Source organism: Mustela lutreola, chromosome 5 (genome assembly GCF_030435805.1).
Source record: "Mustela lutreola isolate mMusLut2 chromosome 5, mMusLut2.pri, whole genome shotgun sequence".
Classification (NCBI taxonomy): domain Eukaryota; kingdom Metazoa; phylum Chordata; class Mammalia; order Carnivora; family Mustelidae; genus Mustela; species Mustela lutreola.
Genome location: NC_081294.1, coordinates 8,691,262 through 8,711,232, shown reverse-complemented (window position 1 = coordinate 8,711,232; position 19,971 = coordinate 8,691,262). Strand labels below are relative to the sequence as shown.

General features: G+C 42.0%; 1 protein-coding gene across 5 annotated transcripts in view; it reads left to right on the top strand.

Annotated features, from left to right (window-relative positions):
* The window catches only part of CTNND2 (catenin delta 2), a 907,536-nt gene that overhangs the window by 781,872 nt on the left and 105,693 nt on the right, over positions 1-19,971 (top strand). For all 5 annotated transcript variants that reach the window (XM_059173665.1, XM_059173663.1, XM_059173667.1 and 2 more), the window contains 2 exons: positions 1,079-1,264; positions 13,685-13,858. In XM_059173665.1, coding sequence (XP_059029648.1) covers positions 1,079-1,264; positions 13,685-13,858 — 360 coding nt within the window. The remainder of the gene's footprint in view (positions 1-1,078; positions 1,265-13,684; positions 13,859-19,971) is intronic.

The following is a 19,971-nucleotide window of genomic DNA, read 5'->3' as shown; positions in this document are numbered from 1 at the left end:
AGGGGAGAATCCGTTCTCTCGTCTTCTCCCACTTCTAGAGGCGCCCACAATTCCTTGGCTGTGGCTGTGGTCCCTTCTGCCATCTTCAAATCCCGCAAGGAGAGGTCACACCTTCTCCCACCACTTCACCGCACTTCCTCGGCCACCCTCTCTCATGTATAGGACCCTCAGGGGCCCACCAGGATAATCCAGGACAGTCTTCCCAACAGAAGGTCAGCGGGTGAACAGCCACCATTCTGTCTGCAGCCTCCATTCCTCCTGGCCACACAACCCAGCCTTTTCACAGCTCACAGACATGGATATGGACCCTAGGGGCAGGGGGCACTGTTCATTCATTCTCAGGCTCCCCTGGTCCACACAGCAAGCCAAGACACGGGTGCTCTTATGACCATCTTACAGAGGAAGTTACTGTGTCCAATGATGGGTATATTGTCCAAGTCACACAGCCAACGGATGGAGATCAAGGGCCTTACAGGTGTCCAGCCCCACAGTGTGTGTCCTCAAGCACAGGGTGAGCCCCATACTAAGAAAGCAGGAGCTCCAGCCATCTCCAAACAAAGCAGGAGCATGGAAACGTTCATGCCCCCGGTGATCCTGGCACTCAGTGCCTGGGACCCCACAGCTTTATATCCGTATCTCCTTTTACTCCCAGAAAGCACCCTAGTGGGTGGGAAATACTAGGGTCTCCCTCCCTGAGCTGACGGGCATGTGAGTATGCCATCTGAGCCCCAGTCCCGGGGGGAGCGGGGCATGCGTGCACCATATCTGGGACCTCTCCCATGTTGTGGATTCTTAACTGCTCACCGGTGAACTCCAGTCAGCAATGACAGCTGTTTATAAAAGTAACTAGCAGGGATAAGAAAAGCTTTTCAGGACCTTCTCAGGCTTCTCTCAATTCTTTCCACCGTCGCTATCAAGGGAGCCTGCAGGAGTCAGGAGCTTAATGTCTCCAGAAAGAATCAGGGATGTGGAAATGACTGCTTTCCTGGGTAGAGGAGTGCTGGTTAGTTTTTATTCATTCCTCCTTTGTTTCTTTTCCTTTTTTTTTTTTTCCTTTTTCTTTTTTTGGGTTCTCCAGACCGTTGAAAACTGTGTGTGCATTTTAAGGAACCTGTCGTACCGGCTGGCAGCAGAAACGTCTCAGGGACAGCACATGGGCACGGATGAGCTGGACGGGCTGCTCTGTGGGGAGGCCAATGGCAAAGACACGGAGAGTTCCGGGTGCTGGGGCAAGAAGAAGAAGAAAAAGAAATCCCAAGATCAGGTAATGCCGGTGGCTCGCTGCGGCGCGCAGTGACCCCTTCCCTAATGACAGCGTTACTGTTTCTCCCACTCGGACAGATACGGGGCTCTGTACTTCCCACGCGAGGTAAAATCACACGCGCATCTGCACAGTTTTCCCGTGGGGCTCTCATGGTTCAGATGGGGGAGCATCACGCGCCGCCCCCCTGTCCCGCAGCCCAGCCCAGACAGGAACTTCAAAAAAGTCTCACGAGTCCCAGGCAGGCTCTAAGGTCCCAGCTTGTATACAGTGTCCAACCCAGGCACGAGTTCCTCGGGTGTTGGTCCGCACACTGATGGAGACCCTTGCCAGGGACAGGCGGGGTGCCCGGCCGGTGGTACAGATGCACACAGTCGGTGTGACGTCAGAAGAGCACCTGAGCAGAAATGCACAAAAACCTAACACATTGTTCACTACATATTTTGAACCATTTCGGTATGTAACCTTGCACTTACTGTTACAAGTGGGGGAGCTCAGAATCACAATTCTCCAACAGAATGACATTAGGAGTTAGGCCTTGGGGCGCAATTCTGATAAATTCACAAAGCTGTCCAGCTGGACAGATCTCTTCAAAACGGACGGACTTCACCTCGAGCTGCTGTAAATAGGCTGCCTGCAGTGCGGTAAAGACCAGCAGGCAGCCGCTCTTAGCCTTAGCAGAATCATGACAGCCTCTAGTCCTTACCCTGGGAGCCTCTGGAAGGCAGAAGCTTTCACCCAGTGGCCCCCCAGGTAAAGGAATAGTATGAGTAGTAGCTGCCGGCCCCGAACTCCAGCTACGGAGGTTGTCCCGTCTTACTGTGGCCTGGACAGTGGGGCCACTGGTCCAACCTTCCTGGACATATGACCATGTGTTCAACCTTCCCCTGGACACTGTGTTCATACCAGCCACTAAAGATCCTACCGACCCAAGATATGACTCTCCTCAGGAATCGACAAATAAGAAAGCAGGACAGAACTCACAACACTCTGTCCTGGCAGGTTTTTAATTCAACATAAATATGCAGACGTATCTGTTCAGATCACAGCACATAATTTTTCAAAGTATGTTCAAAATCATTTTGCTCTGAGGAAGGATTAGGGAAGCTATCTTGTTTGGAGTAAGGATTCGTAGGAATCCATTCTTAAATATAACTTGAATGCATCCGTGTTTGCATTTTTTAGGCTCTAGTCCTCTTGCTGTTTGTGGCCCCTGAGGGCTCCTCCAGGAACATCTACAACTTTTAGATCTGTATGTTCCAGCATAAACACAGCTTTAATTTAAAACATACATATGCCATTTGCCTTTCTGATAGTCACCACACAGTCTGAGAAGCTCCCAACCCTGCTTTCTCTCCTGTCATGGATCAGTGCTGTGTGTCCACTGTCTCCCTGAGTCTTCTGAAAGGATTGAGCTGTAGTTCCTAATTCAGCTACTTAAAAACCTCCCATCAGGTGAATGCAATGGTTAACAAGCAGGTATTTATTGAATGTCTACTATGTGCCAGGCATTGTACCAAATAATGTTAGATACCTCAGTCTTCCTTCCCGGCACTACCCAGACCGTGATGGCTTCTGAACTTTTTCAATATCAGAGAAGTGATACATGGCCTAACAAAGGTATAATGGGTCCTTCTCACAGTTTCCTGCTGCACTACTGTATCCCAGAGGGCTCTGACCCTTCACTGCTTCGTCCCAGAAAGTGAATGAGCAGAATAAACACTGAAAATAGCATATGGGTAGGGATGTGGTTCTTCCCCCTCTGTCCAGTGATCATAAGCCCCCAGGGTCTCACCCACCTCCTACAGACTCAGAATCTCCAGGACAGGCCCAGGTAACTTTGGCAGGCAGACTTGGGAAATTGTACTAAAATGTTAGCCCTGGTTTTAAAAAAACAAAAGCAAAACTTTAAACTGAGCTTGAGTTCACGGTTTTCTCTCCAGTCTATTGTTTGAACTTTAAGGACCATCCTTCCAAGGACCCCCACACCAGTCAATGGTGTCACATCAGTAAAATTCAGCCCCAAACACCCAGCCCTTTCTCCAACACTGGCAAGGTGTGCTCACACAGCCTGAAGCCCTTCAAGTGACAGGTGGGATTAGGTATTGATTGGGTCCAGAGAAGTCAGGAGTCAGAAGAGAATATTCATGGACATCCCTCCAAAAGATAGCCCTCCTTCCAAGCTGGTTAGCTGCTTCCATAGAATCTTACAATGAACAACTTCCCACCTTAGAATGTTGTATTTTGAGCCATATTTTATGACATCGATGAGCTATTTTCTAAGTTGAGTAAGATGAAGAGATTAATGCAGTTTTATTATTTTTGCCAAAAGTCTAAGTGAAGATTTATAAGGGTCATTAATCCCATCTTTTTCTCATGATATTCTTTTAAGGAAACAAAAAGGATCTCTTAGAAAGTTCTGCCAAAACAACCACTTTTAAATACAGTAGAATATTGTTGTTTATAAGGAAACTTCAAACTTATGGTTTCAGTCAAGTGATAGTTTTGTAAAGGACTAAACTGTGCTCTAATATAATACAAACATATCTTTCTGAAAAATTTTAATGTAAACAGATAGGAGCTATGTCTGTTTGCAAGTCATTTCATGTCGGTCAAGTTCAGTATATTTAAAAAGAGTCAAGAGTAAAAAGCATTTGCATTTAAAACCGATGGAAGGGAGGCAGCACTGACTGGTCTGGAGATGGGGAGGAGAGCACTGGACATGGAGGACTGAGATAGGGTGACACCGGCACACCGCTTGGCCTCCCCGCACTGGTCCCCCGGAGAGAACTAAATCTAGATGGCGCCACTTGCTGGGAAGGATGGGCACTTGCTCCAGCCTGGGGTCTCAGCAGGGAGAATGTGCTCTGCACTTCGGGAACGCAGGTGGCCATTCCAAATAGTCTAAAGAAATTAAAGGTCAGTTCTCTCAAGTGAGAGGAGGAACCAAGGCCCTGATTCATCACTGTGAACAGGTTGCAGCAAGGTGAGAAATGGAAATGTCCCCAGGCCTGTCCTGGACAAAAAGCATCCCCATCTTTGCCTTCAGAGCTTGCAGACCATGTAACTCACCTAGAAGCTTCCAGAAAGTTCTAAGTTTACAGCTTTCAAGATGGTCAGATATCCATTCTCTGGAGTCTCTGTTGCTCATAAAGTTAGGTTTTCAAAGAATATCTAGTGATTGGAGAGAATTATATATTACAAAGTGAAATGAAGAAAAATAACAGAAAAGCAAGAATATATAGAGAGAGCGATAGTTAGGATGTTGGTAAAACCTGGCCGATTTTGCCATATGTGTGTCACATGCAAGTGTAAAATAGGCATATTTTTATATATTTGTATCTGCATATATATGTATGTGTTTCTAGAGAAAGCACAGTAACATCAAAGAGCGAGGATGGTGATTCTCTTTGTACTTGGGCATTTACGAATTTTCTAATAGGCATTACATTTGTAATCTTTTCAAATACCATTTAGAAAATAATATTTTAGAAAACAGGAACTGATTAAGTCAATGTATGCTTATTCATTCTCTTCTCTTAAATTTAAGATGCCCAGACAGAAGTATCCAAGAATGGAGCTCTGTAGGATGAGAGGTTGTCAAATCCACAACACATACTTCCTAGGACAGAGGAGCCGGAGGTTTTACCAGGAAGTCAAAGTGATAAAAAGCATAATTAGTTTAATGATTGCCTCTGGAGCTTGCAGTATCCCAGAAATTTATGTTGATTCTTACCTTTGGCATTGTTAATTCTATACCTGAGGAAAATGCTGTGAGACTATAAAGGTCAGATTTAGTTACAATAAAAAATCTCAGAGACTTTATCCTTTAGATTCTTAATTAGAATAATTCAAGAAAATACATGATACAAAAATAGGCTTCCTTTATGCTCTTAATTCAAGAAATGGTTACTATTAGGGCACCTGGGTGGCTCAGGCAGTTAAGCATCCAACTCTTGATTTCAGCTCAGGTCATGATCTCAGGGTTGTGGGATTGAGCCCAACATGGGGTTCTATGCTCAGTGAGGAGTCTGCTTGTCACTCTCCCTCCCTCCTCGTGTGGGCTTGCTCTCTCTCTCTCTCAAATAAATATATAAAATATTCTTTTTAAAGAAAGAAATGGTTGCTATCGAATCATCCTGGAACCATCTGACTACGAGCCCCCAAGTGTAGAAGGATTTAACATTTCTGGGCATCGTATTCTGATCCAAAATGGCTTTGCAAATTTATTAATTTCTGACTCTGTATTCAGTGCCTGTTGCCAAATTGTAGGAAATTGCTTGTCTCCCTAGCCCTTTTCAGGCTGACAGCACGCCCACCCCACCAAACCATCTACACGTCACATGCCAAGAGGCACATCTCACCTGTCAGGGTCTCCACTGCCTTCTAGCAGGGCTCCGTGCCAGGCACTGGGCACAGCAGGGACGGGGACAGCATTACGAAGATTGGGGTCCAGGGAAATGCAAGTAGACAAAATTGCTACATTTACTTTTCCACCTTTTGTAGAAATAAGCATCTTTTGTTTCTCTATTTGGCATATGGCCAAGGTTCCTGGGATGATATCCTGGGATTGGTGGTACTCAGAGTGGATTCAGGGTCAAGAATACTGCTGGCTGCTGGCCAGAGCAGACCCGAGCCTTCAAGACCCACTCAGTGTGAACTTGACAGTGCAGAGGAACTGCTGAGAAAAAAGAAAAAACAAAGCAAGACAAATAAGATGTACTAGAACCTAGAACTTCTCCTTTCTGCTTGAGTATCACTTCTGAATGTTGTAGTTCGTGTGGATATATGTGTCTCCATGTGGGTGAGGACATAAACCTGTCAGAATTCGAAGATGACTCTGACCTGGTATTTTTCTATGGTTGACTTTGGCTCTCCTGATAATCTTTGTTTCACAGTTTAGTGAGTTGTGCTCAATTTAAGAGTAAGTATTATTGCTGTTTCCACCTCTTGCTTACATTGTGGGTGCCAAACACATGAAACAGCAGGAAGTTCCATTTATCATATCACCATGATATTTTATTTTATTTTTTTTTTAAAGATTTTATTTATTTATTTGACAGAGAGAAATCACAAGTAGTTGGAGAGGCAGGCAGAGAGAGAGAGAGGGAAGCAGGCTCCCCGCTGCGCAGAGAGCCCGATGCGGGACTCGATCCCAGGACCCTGAGATCATGACCTGAGCCGAAGGCAGCGGCTCAACCCACTGAGCCACCCAGGCGCCCCTATCACCATGATATTTTAGACGCAAAAGCATAGTAATGTATTCTGCACAACACCTTTAATACCCTCTTATTTTTTCCATGATAATGGACATGTCTTGGCAGAACTGCCAGGGCTGTCCACCTGCATGCTTTCCTGGCCTGTCCTTTGTCCCACAGACCAGCCTCTGAGCTTTTGTACATGCTTTTCCTCTTTCTGGCCTTCTACTCTTTTCTTCTACTACTTGGAAGATAATCCTCTAAGACCAAATAAAACATCACCTCCATCTGTCCAAGACTTCTTCCAAGTAAAGAGTTACTCATCCTCTAATCATTCACCTGGTTTTATTGAACTTCCCCTTTAGTGCTGATCTGCTCTAGTAGCTGACTCCCACGGAGAAAGGATCTGCTGAGGGGAGGGACTGGGTGAGTCTCGATTCTATCATTGACCTCTAGCCCAACACCCAGAATGAGCTATGCTGAGTGACACTTAGTTTTGGGTTCACGGCACCCTCTACCTTTTGCTGGGGAGGTGTTTCGAGTAGAAGTCCACAGCTGTGACTTGTTCCAACCTCGTCCGTTTCTTTCTTGATGACGCTTTACCTCCAGGAGCCACTGTGGGCCCAGAATGTTCTGTAGACCTTCTCTTTTCCATTTGTGGTTCAAACTGTTACCCAGGTTCTCATACAGTGCTGCATCTTATTATGTTAGTCACCTTGCTGCCTCTAGAAGAACCACCACACATAACAAGCATTCTGTATCATGACAGTCATTTGAGGACTTGGGATTCATGTGTGTCCAGGTGCATCTCAGGGTTCTCCTGGAGAAATAATACTTCCGACTGTGCCTTGTTCTGCAGGTGTTAGTGCATGACACCTAAATCGTATTAGATGCCATGAAATTCCATTGCCCGAAAGGTTTCCTCCCAGAACTTTGTATCTGGTATCACTTGTGCGTGAGCATCCTATGGATGCTGTTGGCCCAGAAACCAGACCCCGACACTCAACAGTGATCAGTATCCCAAGGCACACATGTGAATTTTCTTGCTGGTTTGAATCACACTGGAGATTAGAATTTTAAAGAAGTTTCTCCTTATTTTGGACAAAATGGATGTTAATTATAAGCAAATATAAGCATGCGTGTAAATGCACAAATATAGAACATGAAAATTATATATGAGTAAAATAGCAATAAGCTGTAAGAGGAAAGGAATACGCAAACCTCTACCACCCCCTCCTAGACAGAGCCACAATTGCGATTTGTACCAGGCAGATATCCTTTCCCATCTTCTCTCTCCATATTTATGCACAGCTTTGCTTAACCCTTCAAAGTACAGGTTGACTACATTGATCTGAGTATGGATTAGGGCGCATGTCAGACAGCCAAAATCTTAGAGTTGCTAAGTGTCCTGAGAGTAGATAAGTGTCCTTCCCGCTAATGTGAAGGTCGATGGCAGCCCTGATCTGTGGTCTTCAGTGGCTCTAAGATCTAGCGTATTCTCCTCTTTGGGATAATTCCTCCTTCTGATGGTCCACGATGGTTTTTCACGTCCATCGACCAGGAGCAGGAAAGGCATAAAGAAGATAGGGTAGGGGGAAGTGTCCTTTTCCGCACCTTTCCCCTTCCCACCGTGCAAACGAGCAGGAAGTGTAGCATATTTGTTGCCCCACCATGACCCCAGGGCGTTCTCTTAACTAAGGGGAAAGGGGATGCAGTCGCATGCCTCGGAGTGCAGCAAGAGCTCTCTGTCCCTGGAAGGGGAAATCCTTTATTACTGAATTTATTGAAAGTCGTCTGCGCATGGTAATGAAAAGTTGGCTTTGAGTTATTTCACTGTTGGCAAATTCTCTGCCAACAGCGCAGCCCCTGATTACTTGCCCTCAGTGACCGCCCCCGCCGCCCACCTTGGCACAGCACGGATGGGGAGAACAGGTGTGGGCGTGACACCCACTCGTCTCACTCTGCGTATTGTCATACAAGAGTTTATCCCGTGACTCAGCATGACCTTTCTCCTTGCCAGCAAATTGTCGCCGGCAGAATGGAGAGAGGGCTGCCAGGAATCGCACTGCGGGGGTGTACCGTGATGTGTGAACCACTCCCTGACGATCAGAAAATGCGGTTGCTTCCCAGCTTTAACTCACGTAAACTGTAATAAACTTGCGTAGCTAAATCTCGCGCACACCCTTAATCACTCTTCCAAGATAAATTCTTAAAAGTGAACTCTCGAGACCAAATGAATCTGGGGACGTAAGCCAAACTGTGTCTGAATCACGCCGGGTGGCGGTGACAGCTGATTCAATTTACCGTAATGGATGGATCTGCCCTTCATGGCATTCTTGGTGCTTTCTAAGTTCTCATTTCTTAATATCATGGGTTGACTTTCGTCCAGTTTCCATTTTATTAGTAAGCATGCTTTTTCCTTCACTGCTTAATACGACTTCTTCACCAACCATCTGCTTATTTGAGCTGCTGCTCATTCCTCACGGCTGACCTCACTGTGCCTTCATGTCGTCATATGTCGGGAGCTTGGTGACTCAAGACATGAGATTTCATGTCCTCCAAGCAGCAAGTCACACAAGCCAGCAAGGCCACAGCCGTCCATGTTTATGCAGCAACTCTCCTTGGTCTCTGCCCATGGATGAATGAGATTCTCCTCCTGCGCTGCATGTCTCCTCTGAAATACATCCTACCACCTAAAAATGCTGTTCTTCTACTTTGAGTGACTTTGCAGACTTAAAACTGCAACGTAGGCTTCCCATTTACTTTCCGTATTGACATTTTACCACTCAGTGCTTCATGCCATTAATAAGTACTTTGTGCCTGCGTGGCTGTGAGGGTTTGCCATTCAACTCTTGATTTGAACGCAGGTCATGGTCTCAGGGTCATGGGCTCAAGTCCTGCGTGGAGCTTTGCATTCAGAGGGGAGTTTCCTTGGGATTCTCTCTCTCCCTATCCCTCTGCCCCACCTCCTCCTCTCTCTCTTTCTAGAAGAAATAAATAAATCTTAAAAAAAAATACTCTGTTTTATACTACTAGATCAGGGTTTCTCAGCCTTGTCACTCTTGACATTTTGAACTGAATAAGTCTCAGTTGTGGGGGTGTCCTGTGCATTGTAGGGTTTTATCAGCATTCCTCTACCCATTAGATGCCAGTAGTACCCCTTCTTCCAGCTGTGACAGTCCACAATGTCTCAACATTGTCAGTTGTCCCCTTGGATGATAAAATCCTTTCGTGGAGAATTACTGTATTATACTGGCTTTTAGGGATATATCACCAAAGATATAAACAAAACAAGACTACGGGATTACCCGAGGGGGGCATTGGCATGTCAAGGACAGAGCTCCTTTAAAACGCAAGTAATGGAAAAAATAAGTGAAAGGTAGGTCATGGGGAGATTCCTGAACCAAGCTTCCTGAGATCTAGATGAGAAGTTAGGAACAGAGAGAATTCTAGAGGGCAGTGAGTGGAGGTGCTCAAGGACCCTATGATGCCGAATTCACTTAGTGCTTACCATGATTACTCCTTCATCTGCTCAGGCTGCCATAACAAAGCAGTACAGACTGGGAGGTTTAAACAACAGACATTTATTTCTCCCAGGTCTGGAGGCTAGAAGGCCAAGATGAAGGTGCTCACAGATTTGGTGTCTGTTGAGAGCTGTCTTCCTGTTTCACAGATGACCTTGTCTTGCTGTGCCCTTAAAAGATGGAAATTGAGAAAGCTCTGGTCCCTTCACTTCAAATTTTAGGATACATGCATCTCATATTTACATTTATAGATGGCATATGTCTACTTTGCTGAAAAAGTTGCATATCCCATGACTTCTCATGGATCCTCACTCTAGAAGAAGCTTAGCACTAGAAATTTGCATGTGTGGAATTTTTACCAGCTAAGTCAGATCCTGATGTCACCTGCACCCTGGGGTCCCATTGATGTTGATTTTCCAGGCAATGTAGTGTTGGGCATGCTAACACTCTCTTCGAGAAGACTTCTGGTCTTTTTATAGGTGGTGAAAATCTATTTTTCATGGACAGTTGATAATTCCCTATTAACTCAGCAAAAGTTGGAAATAATGTACCCAGATAAAGGCCAGATACATTGACTGGCTTTGAAATAACTCTTCATCTCCAGTATCGACATACCAGGGTACCATCAATGTTCTAAAATAACAGAGACTTCCCCTTTGAACTCCATTTCTAGGTGCCATCAAAGATTACCCGTATTCACATCAGTTTTCCTTTTATTTCCTTCAGGTTCTCTCTGTAGCTATTAAGAAAGGACTGTAGTGAAAGGTATTTAAGAGCTACATAGATCACATGTCAGAGCCGAAGAAAATTGTCTACTGATTCAACCAATTATCCTATTTTATTGGGCAGAAGTTAGGAAAGGAGAATAAGATGAGACCCAGCAAATGACACACAGCCGCTTCTTGCTGCTCTTCCAGTCGGCCCTCACGTTCTGTGATGAGCGTGCAAATACCGCTTCTGCCCGACTCCTGCTGTTGAGGGAGCTCACCCTGCAGGAGACGGAAATGTCATCCCCTTGAGTTCTAAGTGCATAGTCTGATTTTTCTGAATATCATCACATCTTTATGTGAACGCCATAGCTTTAAAATCTTAAGGAGATGATAATATAAACAATGGGAAAAGCCCACATGAAATAATTTCCCATTTCCAGGGCGCCTGGGTGGCTGAGTCAGTTATGCATCTGCCTTCAGCTCAGGTCATGATCTCAGGGTCCTGGGATGGAGCCCCACATAGGGCTCCCAGCTCAGCGGGGAGTCTGCTTCTCCCTCTGCCCCGCCCCCCTGCTCATGCGCACATGCGCGCGCACTTGCGCTCACTCTCAAATAAGTAAGTGTAAAATCTTAAGAAAAAAAAATAAAGAAAGAATTTACTATCTCCTGTTGTGCCAGCAGAAAGATTCAACACCCAAGCTGCTTTCCCTGGCCAAGCCAGCATTAGCCCTGCTTTATCCAGGGTAGTGAGCCCAGCTGCACGCATGAGCAGGGAGCCACGTGACAAGACCGTTCGCATCCCATTCTGTTATTTTCTGTATTTAAAAGGGACCTGCTGGTTTCACGCTTGCGCAGGGGCAAAGACATTTCAGAATGGTTTGAAGTGGCTTGGGCTTAAAGAACAAGCAGATTCCTCCATCTTGAGTGTCCTTGTTACAGAGTTAAAATTGAGGGACACTCTCATAGAAAATGACCTTTTGTGGTATGTCCAACCTCTGTCCATGGGATATTCATTTCTGAGCTTTGGCCTTAAGTTGTATCATAAATGAGAAAAAGAAGACGAGAGTTTTTAATTTTTCTCATGGAAAATAATGAATATAATGAATATATATCATATATATATAATGAATACATAATATATATATAATGAATATATAATAATAAATAATGAAAATGACTTGTGATAGTTAAGTAACTTTACATTTTCATCATCAACTCTTCCATTTTTATGTTACAAAGATATGAAATAAGCCTATAGTCCAGTAAAATTTTCAGAAACAAGAAACACAGATTTTGAAATATAGCTGTAATTTTTGTATTTATACACAAACACACTCATGCACGTGTATGTACCTACATGAATATCTGCAGGAAGGTTTAGTATATGTCATTTAGACTATATCTTAAGTAACCATTAAGAAACACAAATAAGCAGTTAAATAACTTGATGCTCCTGCCCTGAATTATAAAGGATTATTTTGTGTTACTATGATTTTTCTCAGCAGTGAATGTTGGAGTATTTTTTCTTAACATATAATTTGCTTCATTTCTACCCTCATTATATTTGTTGGCTCCATTTTTCCCAAAAGACAAAGACTATGTGTGATCAAAGATCAGACTCACTATTTTTTTTAAAGATTTTATTTATTTATTTGACAGAGAGAGATACAGTGAGAGAGGGAACACAAGCAGGGGAGTGGGAGAGGGAGAAGCAGGCTTGTCACCAAGCAGGGAGCCCCATGCGGAGCTCTATCTGGGGACCCTGGGATCACAACCTGAGCCAAAGGCAGATGCTTAACAACTGAGCTACCTAGGTGCCCCAAGAATCACTATTTTTAAGTAGATCAGAATCACAACATTTTATTTTATTTTTGTAAAGATTTTATTTATTTATTTGACAGAGAGAGAGAGAGATCACAAGTAGGCAGAGAGCTAGGCAGAGAGAGAGCCCAATGCGGGGCTCGATCCCAGGACCCTGAGATCATGACCCAAAACGAAGGCAGAGGCTTAACCCACTGAGCCACCCAGGCGCCCCCAGAATCACAACATTTAAAAAAATAAAAGTGTAACAAAATTTGAAATGTAGAAAAAACAAAAGACATAACCATTTTGTTAAGAAGATTTTATGGTCATACGTGTTTCCCTGGTGCATTTTACGTGGTATAAAGCCCACACCCCTCACTACTCTGCATCCTGCTTTATTCATTTCACGTTTTATCATAATTATTTGTCCGCGTTGCTACAACGTAGTCTTCATAACTATCATTTTAATGGTCTACTGATACTCCCTTGCTCAATAAGCGATAGTTTTTAAATTATTGGCATTAATTTTTAATTACATGTTCTCCTATTATCCATTAGATCCAATTCAGAGCAAACCGAACTATTAGAACTGCTGTAAGATCTAATTTGTATTTAGCTAGGTCAATGCATCTAATAAACCACAGCAATTTTCTCTTCAGTGTCCATTCTGACAACCGTTTGATGCCTGTAATGCAATGATAGAATGCAAAAGCAAACAAAAATAGGTATTTTTTAAGTTATATAAGAATTTATCAGTTGGTATGTAGGTTTAAGAAGTGAGGGTATTTGATTATTAATGTGTACCGTGTTATGCTAGTAGTATGCTAACTGTAAGATACATTGCCTTGTTGTTTAATGCTCTCCATTCTGCCCACCAAAATTAACATATTTCTTCTTCCTTTTATAGAAATGTGCTGGCACCGTTCTTAGAGAACTTATGCATTTATTCTACTGTCAATTACAGTTACTTATGTACACATTCTACCACATTCCACCTTCCATCATGGGCTCTGGGTGGGCAGGTGTGGATGTCCTGTTTTTGGTCTAGTAAGGCTTTACCCTATCTGCCATAGATGTTCACTAAATGTTATGACACCCTGCTTTTGTTTTTGTCTATATTTACAGAAGACAAAGTTGGGAAGTGTAACAATGTTAAAGGTGTTTACTCTCTTATTTTTCTTCCACCAGTGGGATGGAGTAGGACCTCTTCCAGACTGTGCAGAACCACCAAAAGGGATCCAGATGCTGTGGCACCCATCTATAGTCAAACCCTACCTCACACTGCTCTCTGAGTGCTCAAACGCAGACACGCTGGAAGGGGCAGCAGGCGCCCTGCAGAACTTGGCTGCAGGGAGCTGGAAGGTATGACTAGTTCATTACCGTAAAGAAGAGATCTGGAGTTATAAGCACGTCCTTAGAAAGGATTAGACGTCCAATTTTGAGATGTGCAATTCCAATACAGGCTTTGAGAATGTTAGGGAAAGACCAATTACATTGGACTCTTGGACATAGAAAGGTATCCCTTTTAAAAATTCTCAAGGGCTCAGGGGTCCTTGAAAATCACTACAAAATATAGATGGATAGATGTAAGTATAGTCATTGAAAATGCTGTGATATGCTTTCCATTCTAGGTATGTAGCTGAGCTATTTTGTTTTCAGGGGAGATTGTGACATGTTGATGCTTTTCAAAGCTCTATTGTTGACTGTTACGGGAGCTAATACCCAAGCGTTTTGTATCAAAACCCATGTGAATCCCTATAATGTTGTAGTTGGTCCTGTCCTCAAAGGGAAAGAACCTCTTTCATTTTTAACCCATGGGCTTACAGAGAAGAATAGTATTCCTAGGTCTCTTTGGCCAGAATGTTAAAGCAAATGTACAATGAAGAAGGAGATTGGGAGGGCCTTTTTCTCTGAATTCTTATAAACACGGGTTATCCCTGATTGGTTTTAGTATATGTGCTGCCGAAGCGAGCACATCCCTGATTGGTTTTAACAGAAAATTTCCATGACCCTCATTTTGGGTAGAAAAGGATTCACCCTAGCAAAGAATTCTTGAGTTTGGTCACTCGCCATTACATGAGCTAACTTGTTTTACCACATAAAAAAAGTGTAACCATCTAGAATGAGGGCATATGACGAAAATATCAAGAAAGGAAATTATCAAAGGGCCTCTGCCATCCATTTTTCACTCATTTAATTCAAAGCCTGGGGTTTAAGATATACATAAATCACTATCTAGAGTTCACTTTCTTCATAACAATGTTAATAAGACACCTGGCTGCGGAGAGTTCTCAGCCTAGGACCATGGGCACTGCACATACTGCCCTCAGCATTGTCATGCAATTGTATCCTCCCTTCTTGTTAGAGCTTCCAACATCTGCCTTCATGTAGCCTCTCACTTATCATTCTGTTTCCACTGCTATGGTCTCAGCTACAGAATTGCCTTCTTTCTGACCTGGGACATCACAGCTCTTGGGGGCCAGCCCTTAACAACTTTTCCTAGGAGCTGGCTGCTGATGTTTGTGTGGGCCCATTCCCTCTTTTGAGAGTCTTAGGAATGAACATCATCATCCCTTTCCTGTCTGCCCATAGGTGTCCCTGATGTTGTCCTGAAAGAATTCAGGTTGAGTTAGCCTTGAAGGGAAGGTATCTCTTGCTCTCAATTGGAGAAAAGCTTCAAAAGAAGAATCACATCAGGCAGAATTCCAGAATAGGGCCTTGCAAGACAAGGAGAAAGATAATAATGGGAATCACTTCCTTGAACTAACCCTTAGATCTTCTCTCCCTCTAAATTTAAGAGGCTTTGATTCAAATCACAATTCAAACCCAGTCTCTGCCTTTTCCGATCCCTCTGACCCTGAGCAAATTATAGCACTTCATTGTCTCAGATGGGTCCTCTTTAGACAGAAAAGACTGTGGCCGCTTCATGTCACAGCTTGCAGATCAATCATGGCACTAGATGCAAAGATGGAAGCAGGATGCCATAGGCCATTGGATTGTCATTAAGTTGGGCCAAGAGTTTTGTCAACCTTACTCTATAAGAAGCATTCACCATCCTAATAACCCTAGAAAAGTGAGATAGTCCTCAGGCAGGCAAGGGGTTGTTAAAGAATATTTGTATATAGTTACATATGTGTGTGTGTATATATACATAAGTTATATATATATATTTTTTATTTACATAAGAGTTTTCTTATCAAAACATAATACACAAGCATGAGTAATAGTCACATTATCATCATTTATTGTATACGTTATTAACATGCCATGTTAAATGGTAAGGAAATATATGAAAAGGGAAAGTAGATAATCCATAGGGATCACTTAAGAAGGTTATCATTAAGCCAAATCATTATAATTTTTTTAAAATTTGTTTATAAATTGATAAATGATTATAATTTTTTAAAGACTGAAAATAACTTGTACAAAAACCAAACAGAGAAATCCTTCCTTTTAAAAATTTATTTTATTTAAGAAAAAATCTTGAATGACTAAAAGATGGATTTAGGACACAAAACAGCACCAAGTTTCATATGGACAGTGCTATCATTTGAAATCTAGAGTACTAAGAATGTATTTTTATAGTGACTGTTGAAATTTAGTGGCTTTTTTTTTTTTTTTTTTTTTTTTGGTGTCCTTAACTTTTTATGACCCAAACAAAAGCACAAATGTGAGAAGGTAAAAGACTGGAATTTTACATGGAAGCAGCTTTTTATAGACCTCATCATCTGAAACAATAACTTTTCTTTATAGGAAGGTCATGCAAACTCTTCTTACAACAAATTGACTAGTAAACTAGATCTTCATAATGATCTTAAATACTTTTTAAACTTTAGGAGACTCATTACTTGGTTTATGAGCATCAGAAAAACATAATGGTATTATGGCAGAAGCAAAGTAATGTATTTTTTTCATGGCCAATATGGACTTCAGTTACCTTTTTTCCTATGTACAGTACAATTATTTTGTTTGTCACAGAATCTTAAAACAATTGGATATAGTAGTTTAAAGATTTCCAAAATGTGAGTGAATGCTCTTTCAAAAATCACTTACGGGTTATTTCTGTTGTAATTCAACTTAGTGAAAACTTAAGAGTTTAAACTATAGAAATATATCTGTATTTATTATTAAGTCAGATATATTAGTTATCTTTGTACAGTCCAATTTCCACTAAAATGTGACCAGTTTCAAAGGACTTATTCTTGTGCCCATTTACTTTTAAAATAAGATAGAATAAAGGGACATTTGGATATTAAGCTGTTAATATTTAATGAGATAACATGATAGCAACATAGATGTAGTGTAGAAGGAAACAGAATCTCTGGCCATGTGGCCAATATGAATAAAAAATAAGAGAACTGGGAAATTTGAGACTAGACTCAGGGTAACAGCCTTGAGAAGGACAATGAATTTAGTGTAGCTTAGCAGTTGGAGTATCCCATAGATGAGAACCACAGGGTATCAGTGGAATGCAACAAATAAAAGTAGAAATCATAGTTTGACAGTTGTCTTTGTTCTAGCTAGTGGTGTGATATAAAACATAAGGCTTAAATAAAAAAAAAAAAAACAAAGTTTTAAAAGAGTATGGTGAAAACGAGCCCTGAAGCATGATCCCTAATGGGTTAGGAATTGGGTCAGAATAAACGCAGAGAGTATCTGAGGACCCTGCCCAATCAGCAGGCTCCTAGAGACAACACACCAAGTGGGACATGATGACCAACCTGAAGCAGGACTTGGATGGGCCAAACCTAAGAAAGAAGAAATGGAGAGAATCCAGGTCATCACCAAGTCATTGACCCTAATCACACATGACTTAGTGATGCCTTCCTCATAAGACCCCAGTAAGTAGTCCTGATAGCAAGGACTGCACTTTTACCGTAAATGCCATATGTGTAATAAACCCGGTTTGGGGCATTACTTTTAATCTGATCTCCAAAGCTGTGAGTTCTAGAACTCCATTCTGAAGCTGTAGAAACAGCTACACCTGAGGGACTCCTACTTCCAGCAAGATGCCAAGATGGAGGAACAAGGTCCAGATTTTCCTCCCTTTATGGCAGAATAATAACAATAAAATAACCTAGGGAAATATAACCATGGTTTTTAAGACACAGAGACAATTGTCTCTGATCATTGGAAACAATTATCAGAAAACAAGCAAGGATGAGCCCTCTGACTGCCCCAGCTCACTGCCTTGAGCCAGTTTGTCCACCATGGCACCAGGAATGGAAACCCCAGAGGAGTTTGGCAGACTCTGAGCTAAGGAGATGGGGCTGGGAAGCTGGGGAGCTGAAGGTGATTGGAGTTCACATGACAGAGTACCAGAGAGGAGAAAACCACACACAGAGAGAAGCCTAGAGATCTGCAGAGTATCCCCCTCAAATATTCTGCAGGGAACTCTTGGATGCATGCATGTGAAGGAAATACCAACTCTTGGATGCATGCATGTGAGGGAAATGCCCACACCTGAAGAAAGAGCCTCCTGTAGTTAGAGAGAATGAAACTTGGCATTCATGTAGGGATGGGTATAGTGTGCCTTCCTGAGAACCAGATAGGGAATCCTTGTAATTCATGGGCCCCTGGGTAGAGTGCTCAGGAGGGTCTTGCCTCCCAGCACTGAGCGTATAATTAGCCTTGGACTAAATATGATCCAGTATTTTCTATCAAATCTTAGAAGTAGGATCCAAAAATAGCAATCATTTCCAAGTAAATTAACCAAAGCTTTAAAATGTCTAAAGAAATACAAAAAATATGCAGCACCCAACAGATTAAAATTAAGAATGTCTGGCATCTATTGAAAATAACCTTAGAAGCCAATAGAGAAGATAATGTAATTCATAATGAGGAGAAAAATTAATCATTTCAGAATCAACTCAGAACTGACACAGATATTAACATTAGCAGAAAAGCAGTCGCTGTAACTATATTTCTTAAGCTCAAAAAGTTAATTAGAACATGGAAAATAAGTAAGAATCAAATAAAACTTCTAGAGTTATAAATACAATGTCTGAAATGAAAAACACATGGGATAAGATTAGTGGCAGGTTAGACATTGCAGAAGAAAAGATTAATGAACTCAATAGAAACTGCCCAAAACAAAACACAGAGAAAAAAGAAGAAACCTCAAATCATCAGTGACCTCAACTGGCCATGTCAGGTGGACTGATATATGTGTAATTGAAATACCCAAAAGAAAGGAGAGAGAAAGGAGAAAGAGAACAGAAAAACATATTTGGAGTCTTAATAGTTGAAAAATTCCCAAATGTAATGAAAACCTTAAACTCACCAATACAAGCAGGGCAGCTCAAGGAAACTCAAGTGGAAGAAGCATGAAGAAGCTTCTCTAAGATACATCTTACTCAAAGTGCTCAAAATCAGTAGTAAAGGGAGCATCCTAAAATCAGCCAGAGAATAACATTGTATGTCAAGTGTACTAAGAAACATTGTGTGTGTGTGTGTGTGTGTGTGTGTGTGTATACATACACATACATACATATGTATAAAAGGAGCTGGAGGGGGAAAGACTTGTACATACAAAGAGAAGAGTGACAGCTGATTTCTCATAATCAACTATGCCAGTGAGAAGTTAGGGAGGCAACATATGGAATCTGCTGGGCCCCATTACATATAAAGGTGATTCTGGGTTGGTGTTTAGAAGGTGCAGCCTGTTCTTAAAAGAACCCCTGGGGCACATATTAGACCTACAGCAGTTGTAAAACGATCTGTAAAAACAATCCCCATTTGAGCTCAGGTTAAGACATGGGCTAATCTGGGAACTGGCATTATTAATTACCTGAGCAGTTGGGGCAGAGGGGATTCAAACTTAAACACTTCAGATTAACTGTCCCAGCATGATCAGAAGTGTGGGTCTCAGGATATGCCACTCAGTATTCTCTTCTTCCAGTCCTGAGGACAAGCAAGTGTTCATAGTCTCTGCATCAGGTTATAACCCCACAGACAGGGACCACAAGATTCAAGGATTAGTCTGGCTTTAGAAGAGACTAATTAAGGAGCATGTGATCACTTCCAGCCCTAACAACATTTTTGTAGAAGTGGTTAGAACTTGTGGCCCTATGAAAAATCTCAGTGGCTTTGATTCTTTTTATATAGTTCATTTCAGTGGAGAATGCTATTCTTAAATAATAATATTATTATAATGCTATTCTTAAATAATAATAATAATGCTATTCTTAAATAATAAGCATGGATTCTAGAAATCAACCCGATATTATCCTTCATCACTTAAATATGCTTTCATCTCCAACTATGAGCTGTTAGCTGGAAGACAATTGCCATAAAAAGCTGAGTTTGACTTGGTACCTTCCCCCTAATACCTTCCAGTACAAAAACATGAAAGCAAAACTTTCAAAAACCATTATTGATGCTATGATAAGAATATATACACAAGGGTGTATGTATAATGCTAATGGCTATAGCAAAGAGACCCTAAATATGTAAGGACTAAAACAAAATAGAAG